Raw genomic sequence first — 11,449 nt, 5'->3', positions numbered from 1 at the left:
GAGGATTGACAGGTAAAATAGAGTCATGATTTGGACATTGGATTGCATTCACTTGTCTATTCCTTTGAGGGAACGACATCTCTATTATTAGCTGATATTAATTGTAGGGGCCGGTAGCTCTGCTTTAACAACCACAGCAACAAGTCAAGAACTGGAGTCAAATATCCATCTAAGTAGTGGCTTAGTAGTAAGAGTTTGGAATCAAGAGATTTGCTTTCTCTATAATTTTATGTTCGAACCCTGTGATTGTTTATATGATGACCACTGGAGGCTTACATAGTTGTTAACTTCAGGACCCGTGGGATTAGTCGAGGTACGCACAAACTGGCCCGGACACTACCGTTAAACTAAAAAAAAAAAAATTGCAGTCAAATTAATTAATTTATATATTTGATACTTTTATACATGATTTTTTTAAGTGTTTTTTAATTAAAATAATATTTATTATTATTATTATTATTATTATTATTATTTATATCAAATCAAAACTATCTAAAAACATCTAAAAAAATTATTTTGATAATTTTTCGAGTAAATTTTTTTAAAAAAAAACTTTAAAAAACAATTTGTAACACAAAAACAAACATTCAATAATAATATATATTTTTTTTATAATAGACAAGAGAATTATATATTAAGTAGCCCCATCAAGTAGATGGAGCTGAAAAAAGAGACAATACAAGGGGAACAGAAAAGAAAAAAAATTGATTGATGAAAAATTTAATTAGTTAGTTCAGTTCATGATATATTCAGGATTTCTAAAAAAATTTGAGGTTCTGTAACTGAAATGATAATATCTATTAAGGATATATATATATATATATATATATATATATATATATATATATATATATATATATATAAAAGTACATCTGTTAAAATTTGAGATTTTTACTAAGAAAATCTCAAGACCAAACCCTGAGAAAAAATAGAATGGGAATTTAAAGAGGACGATAACCCTTGTTAAGTAATCGCAAATCCATGGAACATCTACTTGAAAAAAAAGAATAAAATAAAACCCAGAGAAGCATGCTGTAAAATTTCCACACTAAAAGGGATTTTAATTAAACTTTTTAAGTTGAGACAAACATATTAAAGTGTTTGAGTTTTAATTTGAAGGTTATTAATTTTTCTTTACATTAATACAATATGTTGAAGTCTTGTTAAACATATAAATAGACTCTGATTTTTCCCATTTTATCATATTTTATGCAAATAAAACTTGAAATACTTTCTTAAATACAATATGTTTGTTCAATGACTAATAAATTACCTATATAACTAAAAATTCCACCCATTTAAAACTAAGAAATTAATTAAGGTTTATATTGAGGATAAACTACCTGGTTGTATAGTTTAACACTCAATAACTCGTCGACTCTTTAAGAGCCATATTTTTTTCCTTGTGTGGTTGCATATAATACTATCAAAAATTTACTAAAAGCCAACTAAATTTTTTTATGAGTTTTAATTTATGGTTGATACTCGTCGGGATATTAATTATCAACAACATTATTGATAGATCAATGTTATTAGTTAACAATTTTATTGGCTAATTAAAACAACATTAGTAATTTCATAAAAACATTACTGGCAAAACATATTTAGTTATTATTTTCATCAGAAATTATTAGTGAAATATTTTTCATCAATAATTTTATTATTATTTTCCGATTTTATAGTTGAGTGATATTTTATTAGAAAAGCTAGCCGGCGGTGGCTTAGAACCTTTTTTTAATGCCAACCATTATCTCCAATGATGCAAAGATGGGCTAAAAGAATACTTGTAAGCATGGCCAATGTTACTTTCAGCAGTTTTAATTCCAAGGATGGTGAGATTCCTTAATTATGGTCCAGGATTCTTCCATAATTATAATTCCTTTTCTATATATTTCTACGTATTATAGGTTATTTTTCGTACATGGGCACTCAAGAATGATTAAAGATGAACAAAGTTTTCAATTGTAATGAAGTCTTTGATAGCAAAACGATCGTGACACACCGTACCATACTTCCCTTCCATGTGTTCTTGTTCCTTTTAGAGATCTAGAACCGGAGTGTTAGTTGTTGCTATTTATTTTTGTAGCCAGAAAAACTCTCTCCGGGCAGTCTCTACCCACCAGTTCTTGTTCATATAAATAGTGAAGAGGAGCTGTACTGTGATAGCATGTTTTCAGAAGCAATACAAGGATCCTTTTTTCTTTGTATATTTTATCAAAAGGATCTCTCTCAACTTTTTTCTTTTCCTTTCAACTGTTCGTGTTCTAGCTTTTTTACGGGTTAGACGACACTTTCACGATACTGTTATTAATGATATTGTACCATAACATCATTTTTGGTGATATTTTTTTATGGTCATCAAGAGAGCCAAAAGAATATTTTGGGTTAATAAAAGTACTAATAACATCAAATCGTTGTATTGTGGATGTGTTTATGGATAAAATGTTTAAGATAAAATTTGTAAAAAATATTCAAACATGTTAAACACAATCTCACGGGAAAAAAATTTTATAACTTTATATCTATTTGTTAGATTAGGTATGAATTTTATCAGATTGTTCAATAGATCCGAGTTCTATATAAACATTTGAAATATTATTTTTTTAATCAAATTATTGAATTTTAAAATTTTAAAAAATTATAAGTGTTTTCTCTATTTATTTCCTTATAATATATGACTATAGCATTAGAAATTAAAAACCCTAATTTTTATCCAATATTATATGTTGCTGTAACTAATAACACAAGAATTAGCCATTAAATGTGCAAAAGAAAAACTCGTAATTGAAGTGAAAAAGGAGTTAATTAAACTTTACTATTTTCTTCACTTGACAACAATATATTCCAAATAATCGTGGATGTGATGAGGTTGCAAAACTAACAGGGAATATTCTAGAAGGAATTATTCCTAGAGATTTTTGTACATCATTCACAGTGTGTTCTACAATCTTCACTTTAAGACTATATCAACTTTGTTTTTAATAGAACTCCTCAGGGGGTGTGAATCTCTTCTTGAATAAATACCTGTACAAAGTCCCCTAAAGACCCCTAGGGGTATTGATGGGGGACCCTCCGAAGATCAGGTCAGTATAAGGTATTTTTGTGTAGTAAAAAGACATTAATGAAGGTATTAATAAGTTTTTATGAAGATAGAAAAGAGGAAGGGGAAGAGGATATAAAATTAAGGAAGAAGAAGCAGAAAATGTGTTTATGTCTTGGAGTATAAGGTTTCAAACCCCTTTCTGTATATTCATGCTCTCTTTTATATTATCTTACTTGACCTGCTTCATAGAACGTAGGAGGGGTAGAGTATAGGAGGCTTAGTATGGAGTTACCTTTCAGCTATGCACTAAACCTGAGGGGTGTTGGGTTCAACTCACACACTGAGTCTAGGAGGAGTTGGATTCATCTTGTGACCATACCTAAGAATGGTCAGGGACGGACACGTCATAGCCCAACATGGAGTTAGGCACGGTTGCGTCCCTGACCCAACAAGGGGTTGGACACGGACGCCACATAGCCCAATGTGGAGCAATCATCCTCCCTAATTGTTTGAAGTCGCCACCAAGTATTTTGATCACTAAAAATCTTAATTGGTCTTCAAAGTCTGGAAAAAGAGATTGATTGTGTATAGAAAGGATAATATCACCCCTAATACATCTTATCTAAGGTAAGCTGCATTGTTTATTTGTTTGATCCCTACGTCATTACTGTGTTTTTCTAATTGTTTCTCTGTCTATTGGTTAAAAGTTGGTCACCCAAATATATTTTTGTATTTGTTTCTTTTAATACTGGGAATACTTCTTACGTATAAGTTTGTAATCCTTGAAATTAAAATAATTAGATTGAATTTTTTTTTATGTTTTTGAAATATAGGTCAAGTTTTCATGGATTAAATAAACTTGTTATTAAATCCAAAAATACATGCAAAAAGAATTTTTTTAATTTTGGTATTAAAAAAATTGCTAAATCATGCCATGTATTTTTATTTTTATTATTATATTTTTTTTATATACAAAACATGATTTGGTCCCTGAAAGTTTAGAGATGAGAGAAAAAGTCTGAATTGGTCACATTCTGATCATTAAAAAACATCAACCTTGGAGTTAATGGGTTCATCTAAAAGAGGTGAGTTCAATTAAAGGGGTTTGGTCATTTAATCACGGTGAAAAAATATGTCAGAATCTAGAAAGTTTATTTTGATTCAGTTTAACTTGAAGTTTTCAGATTAATTAGAATATTTAGAATATGTTATGGGGTTGGAAATGGAGTTGTTGAGGTTTTTAATATGTTTTTCTACAAGTGTTTTTATATGAAAACATGTTAAAATTTTGGTTTTGAAGATCCAAAAACTCTGACCTTAATTTTATGATCACTAAAGATGACCTGAATTTGTTGTAGTGGACATATCACCTGCCTATATGAACACTTTTTTAAAATAAAATAAAAGGTGCAAACAGGTCTGGCTTTGCACGCTTAAACTCATTTGGGTTATCTTTTTTTCAAGCATCAACCCGCTTGGGTTTAACCTTTATAGTCCTTCCCTAAATTATTTTTGTTTTTTTTTATATTTTAAAATAAAATTTTTTTATATAAAAAATTAAAATAATGTTTTAAAAATTACATAATGATACCATACTTTTCAAGTAGGATTAGAAGTTTTTAATAGTAATGTTGTCAATTACTTTACTTTATGAATAATTATATATGAACATAATATTTACATTTAAGAACATACATCATTTTATTATTATTATTATGATTAACAATCAGTATAAATTAAGTAAAACAGTTTACGAGCATACATCATTTTTAAAAAAAAATTTAAAAATTAAAATTGATTGTGGATTATTGATTGGTTAGAATGAAAACTTGCAACATAGGGTAGACAATTCAACTAATACATACGAAGAGCCAGTTTGGAAATCACTATTTTAGCTATGACTGTGACTTTTAAGTGTTTGGTAATTTTTTAAAAGCTAATATCATCCATATATCCTCTATCCAGTGAATGACCGACGTGGGAAATTGCAAATGGAACAAGCCTTTTGGCAAAAATAATTTCCACGGTACTCGCTCATTAAACTGGGCCCACCTACGCGACAGTAGTACATCTAATAGCTGATGAAGTAAATGCTACACGTCCCATACAGGTGTGCATGATGGCACCCCAACTTTGCATTTTATCAATTTCACCCTTATATTTAAAGTTTATCTCATCAAAAAAAGTAATTTATTTTCTCTATGCCCCTTTGGCTTAATTTATATATTTTCAAGTTACCATTACCACTTCTTACATTAGCCTCCCCTCAGAAATTTCTAGTTCCACACTCAGCCACTCGGCTTCTAGTTGTTTTTTCTTAGTTTTTCTCGCCACGCAAAAATATATTGTTGGAAAATCATTCTGAAAGGAAGAATGATGTTAAGTACAAGATTCAGGAATAGGATGGAATTATTACATGGGAAATTATTGTAAGTGAAATTTATAATGAGGTATTTGATGTGTAAATGAATAGAATAGTAAATTATCGGTAAAGAGAAATAAAAGAGTGTGTTATGTTTATTTTGTCAATAAAATAAGAAGAGAAATTAAAATGATGATATTTCTTGGAGGTTGAATTTTATATTTAGTGCTTGGAGAATATAATTTAATTTTCAAAAACATGGGGTAATGATGAGAGAAATTATCCCCTAAATTAAATAATTCATATAAATAAAACCAAACAAACTTAAATTCCATTACCATAAAGTTTAACGTCCCATAAACTCCTGGGCAAACAATAAACACACGATTTTTTAGATTACATATGACATATAAACCAAGGATGACGAGATTAGTAATAATCTTAACAACCTAACAAACTTGGAGGTCGATTTTTTTTAATTTCGAATATTAAGACAGAAGATAATAATAATGATCAACTAAAATTTCAAATACGTAGAAGATAGCAACAACATAGGAGAGACTCGCTCAAGTGGAAACCGGGAGTTTGCAGCTCTAGCTGTCACTTCACTTAATCCTGCTTCATAAAAATTGAAGGAAATATTAGTAAGAAAACTCTACTCTCTTCTCAAGGAGTAGGAAAAAAATACTATATATGTAAATCGATTACACACACGCGCGATAGCGAAGACAAGATCGAGGTTGTGAAAAATGCAAACCTGGAGCAGTCAATGGAGGCGCTAATAGGGTAAGGAATTTTAACTTTGCAGATGCGAGGGAGATCAGCTGCGAACGTGAGATTGACATGATACTGTTTGGCAACTGTTTTCAAGCAACTACAAGTGTCTCGGCGTTCCTTGGTGGTTCTAGCAGCGTTGTTGACATTCTGAACTCCTCTGCAGCAACCGGGCGGAGGAACAGTTTCAACCTTCGTAAAGTAGCCAAGGCACGTTTCCAAGTTACCTTTCACAGTATGACATCTTATCGAGGCTTCAATGTTCAACATGGGGGCAGTGACCAGTATGCATAGCAAGAGAGCACAGATCAGCTTAGCATTAGCCATGCCTTGATTTTCCAGAGGTATGCTTTAGTTGAGAGAGAAGGAGAAGTGCGATTTATTTAGAAGAAGTACTTGTGAGAATGAAGACAAGTTGTCTGCCTGAATTAATGACGGAGAATTGAGACCACTAATAATAAATATTTAATTAAATTAGAATTCAGGGGGAAAAATGCATGCATTAATCGCAGCTACACCATCAAAGTGATCAATGGGTTGTTTTGGAGTTGGTGCGTGGAAAACATGTACAAATTCAATCAGCTTTATGAAAGTTTAGGAAGGCCTTAATTCATCTTTTCTTATTCAAATAGCTAGTTTTCTAAGAATTTCTTTGGTCTCCTGCTCTTACTTGCCTCAATTCTCAACTTATCGAACTTATCTTGTAGCTCTTGTTCATTGTTGACCACTTTTCTCTGAGGTTCTCCGGTAAAAATTGATCTTGTTTTGCTAACTACTATTTGACCTTGCATTCTCGTGCTTCAAAGTACCTCAGATAATCCACCACTTCTTCGTACTAAGTAATTAGGGTTGATTGAGGGTTTCCCTTCTCGTTCATTTTTGTGGCCTAATACAAGTTGCCCTCAATCATCTCTGATGGCTTCTAACTCGGTTAAAGAATGAGAATCCTTAAACAATCTAGCAATACTCGGTTAAACCCTAAGTCCTCAGCACATGTTAAATGTCTCTCAACTGCCAAACAACTAGTAAGATTAAGTAACTGACATAACCAGTTAAACTAATCAGTGAGACCTATGTTTTATCTTCATAGCACATAAGATAAGATGAATTATCTACCTAAGGAGCTTTCCACCTGAAGTTACTTTAAGGGAATGCTTGATATTTTTCCACCCACACCTTCTCATCTAGGCTTTTCCAATCTTCACTCAAAATCAACTTCATGTACCTTATGTTGAACCACTAGAAATTATTGAAAACCTCTTTCGGGGTTTCCAAATGATTGACTATCCATATGAATAATAGAGGAATACAACATTGCATTGCCCCCTTTCCATGCATCCAACAATGATTTAACAACAAGAAATTTTCAGCCAAAATAGTTGAAAAAGGGTTATTTCATGTCCGTTCATATTCAACAAAGGCATTGGTGGCTTCGACACTAATGATACTAACAACTTCCAAAGGAAACCAGACAAACCCAAAGATAGCAAAAGCAACTGTCTGATATCTCTCTTCTCTCAGTTTTCCCTTATCTTTAATTTCCTTTAGCTTAGTCTCAATGAGTTTCCAATTGAACCCCCTGTTGGTTGTCCTATATTGATCGACTTGGCCTAGGTGCAGCAGTTTGGCAACATCAACAGTTGTGTCTTTGATCCTTTGTCTGAAGTACACCTTATGACGCTCGTTTATGAAGTTCAAGATCAGAGCATATTCCTCAATGGTGGGGTCATGTTAACATCCCTAAAGGTGAAACATTTGAAACCCGGATCCCAGAAATGCATCAAGGCCTTGACTATAGAAATGTGTATTAGGAGCCTTACCAGAAAGGCAATTCTTTCATATCTTCTCCCGAATAGGGTCTCATTCACAATACTCAAGACTAACACAAGCTTCTCTACATTATCCATAGAGCAATTTACTTTGGTCATGTGCAGTAATTCCCCAACTTTGGTCCTTAGGCAATCCCCTTCAATTAATTGCATCATCTTAGAGTTTTGCTCATACTCGGAAAAAGTCATTAAATTCATGGTCTTATTTAAGAGAATCTTGTAAAGTTTAGGATTTGATAAGGTTTGCCTTGATGCAAAATGAATTATTAAGGAGTTCATATCCTATGAACAAGTTCTAAGCCACTATATAAAAGGTAGGCTTACTACTTGGTCTTAAAAGGGTTTATGATCTATGTAGTGACCATCTTTCATGAATACAGTATGAGGGTTTATAATGAATGGTTATGACACAGTTTAACCACCATTACTGAGTAAACGCTCAGCTCATAGTTGAATGTTTCATAAATCTGAACCCCGACTGAAAGTCAAGAGGCAGATCACTACTTCCTACCTAACATAGAATTGGGTTTATTTGAAAATTAAAAAGCATGAAAGCATTAATCCATACCCAATGTACTTATGCATGAGCAGTATGTAAAAAAAAAAACAATGCATGAGCAATTTGTAAAAATACATGGAAAAATTATATTATATAGACCAACAAAAATAAACAAGCTAATAAACAAACAAATAAAGCTCAGTCTGACCAGACAAGTCCCTAGTGGAGTCACCATCTTGTCATGATGTTCACGGTGTCAAATGGTGGATCGGTCTTCTGGAATCAAAGGATTTTAAGGTTTGATCATAAAGTTATAATTATAGAATTTAGGAGTCGCCACCTAATATAATGATCACAAAAAACCTAATGATGTGCAAGAGTCTGAGTAATGAGACTAGTTGTGTAAGAGGGAGATGCATCACTCCCAGTGCACTTTACCTATGGTAAGCTACATCGTTGATAGTTTGTTAATCTAAGGTATGTTTCTATTTGTTCGTCTCATTTATGGTTCAAGAAAGATCTCCTTTTATACCAAATATTTAAAGTCTACAATTAAATCCTAAAACTCTGAATATAATTAAAACAAATTAATTTTTATAGGATTTTTGGTATTTTTGTCAAATCCTAATAGATAATTATAAACTGGTTGCCATATCCACTTTGCATGATAAAATATGATTTTGTATTTTAGAAAATATATATGAAAAGCCTTTAGAGTTTGGTCGTATACATTGAAAAAAAAACATATTTTTTGTGTTTCTGAAATGAGGAATTTTTTTAATTTTTATTTTTATTTTTTTATATTTCAGAGAAAACCAGGTATTTTTAATATCATACTTGTATCTTACAGTGTAAGTCTATAGTCTGATATTAAATGAAGTTATAATAAAACATATTTTTATGTTTTTTTTCTGAAATGATGCCCCTAATTGAATTTTAATTCTCAGAATCAATTCAATTTTATCGCTGCCAAGTTTCAAAAGCGCTCCTTATATCCAACGTGTTTCTCATCTTGGTCCTTAATCTTGATGTAAGCCCCAAGGATTTTGAAGGACTTAAAAGTTTAATTTTGCATCATTCTCCGCTTTCTTCTATTGACTTAGTTGTCAGTGAGTCATTAGCTGAAGAAATACATCTTCAGTCTTATTCTAAAAAAGAAAATTATTTCTACTTCTAATCCTTATATGCTAGCAGTACCTTCTAAGTCACTTCCTAATAATCAGAATAAGCATTACATAAAGGTTGCCTTTGACGAGTACAGTGTTTGTAAACATAAAAGTCATTGAAAGACTTAGTGTCCTAAGTTGAGACAACACAATCAATCACAACAACAATCTCAAGCTTGGAAGCCTGGCAACCAGTTACAATCTAATGCTCGCAGACCACCTCAAGATTACAAACCACCACAGTCTAATACTATAATAGTAGTTTCTTCAGGTCCTATCATTGATCATAGTACTCTGACTGAGCAACTTTACAAGTTTCTCCCCTTACAACCACATGCTATGTGTTTTTTTTTTCATAGGCCAGTTGCCTCATAGTTCTTCGGGTATGTCACATTCTAAATGGATTATTAATTCTAGTGCTTCATATCATATGTCTCCTGATTCTTCATCTTTTGTTTTTTTATCTCCTTTCTATTCCTGTCATGACTGGTAATGACAATCATATGCCTTTAGCAAATGTTGGTTCTGTTATCACACCTCACTTGTCTCTACTTAATGTTTATCTTATTTCAAAACTCGCATTGAATCTTGCTTTTGTTGGTCAGTTCTGTGATTCTGAGAATTATTTTTTCTTTGTTTTCAGAAGCAATACAAGGATCCTTTTTTCTTTGTTTATTTTATCAAAAGGATCTTTCTTAACTTTCTTCTTTTCCTTTCAATTGTTTGTGTTACAAGTGTTCTAGCTTTTTTACGAGTTACACAACACTTTCACGATACTGATATTAATGATGTACCATAACATCATTTTTGGTGATATTTTTTTATGGTCATCAAGAGAGCCAAAAGAATATTTTGGGTTAATAAAAGAATATGGCATGCAAGTGTAGGTAAATAAAAGTACTAATAACATCAAATCGTTGTATTGTGGATGCGTTTATGGATAAAATGCTTAAGATAAAATTTGTAAAAAGATTCAGACATGTCAAACACACAATCTCACAAAAAAAAATATAACTGTATATCTATTTGTTAGATTAGGTATCAATTTTATTAAATTGTTCAATAGATCCGAGTTCTATATATACATTTGAAATATTATTTTTTTAATCAAATTATTGAATTTCAAAATTTTAAAAAATTATAAGTGTTTTCTCTATTTATTTCCTATAATATATAACTATAGCATTAAAAATTAAAAACCCTAATTTTTATCCAATGTTATATGTTGCTGTAACTAATAATACAAGAATTGACCATTAAATTTGCAAAAGAAAAACTCGTAATTGAAGTGAAAAAGGAGTTAATTAAACTTTACTATTTTCTTCACTTGACAGCAATATATTCCAAATAATTGTGGATGTGATGAGGTTGCAAAAATAACGGGGAATATTCTAGAAGGAATTATTCCTAGAGATTCTTGTACATCATTCACAAGGTATTCTACGATCTTCACTTTAAGACTGTATCGGCTTCTTTTTTAATAGAACTCCTCAGAGCCGGGTGTTAATCTCTTCTTGGATAAATACCTGCACAAAGTCCCCTAGAGACCCCTGGGGGTGTTGTTGGGGGACCCTCCGAAGATCAAGTCATGGTACGAGGTATTTTTGTGTGGCAAAAAGACATTAATTGAGGTATTAATGAGCTTTTATGAAGATAGAGAAGAGGAAGGGGAAGAGGATGTAAAATTAAGGAAGAAGAAGCATAAAATGTGTTTATGTCTTAGAGTATAATGTTTCAAACCCCTTTCTGTATATTCCTGCCCTCTTTTATATTATC

General features: G+C 31.6%; 1 protein-coding gene across 1 annotated transcript; it reads right to left on the bottom strand.

The window, feature by feature from the left end:
- Window positions 1-5,714: 5,714 nt before the first annotated feature.
- LOC7474011 (non-specific lipid-transfer protein Cor a 8.0101) lies at window positions 5,715-6,607 on the bottom strand. Its single transcript, XM_002323035.4, has 2 exons — window positions 6,163-6,607; window positions 5,715-6,020 (listed from the first exon to the last, which is right to left on the bottom strand). Exons 1-2 carry the CDS (start codon window positions 6,504-6,506, stop codon window positions 6,011-6,013), a joined length of 354 nt encoding a protein of 117 aa, XP_002323071.3. The 5' UTR covers window positions 6,507-6,607; the 3' UTR covers window positions 5,715-6,010.
- Between the last annotated feature and the right edge of the window lie 4,842 nt (window positions 6,608-11,449).

The sequence above is a fragment of the Populus trichocarpa genome, chromosome 16 (assembly GCF_000002775.5).
Source record: "Populus trichocarpa isolate Nisqually-1 chromosome 16, P.trichocarpa_v4.1, whole genome shotgun sequence".
Lineage (NCBI taxonomy): Eukaryota > Viridiplantae > Streptophyta > Magnoliopsida > Malpighiales > Salicaceae > Populus > Populus trichocarpa.
Note: the sequence above shows the minus strand (reverse complement) of the source record. Positions and strands in the feature narration are given on the sequence as shown.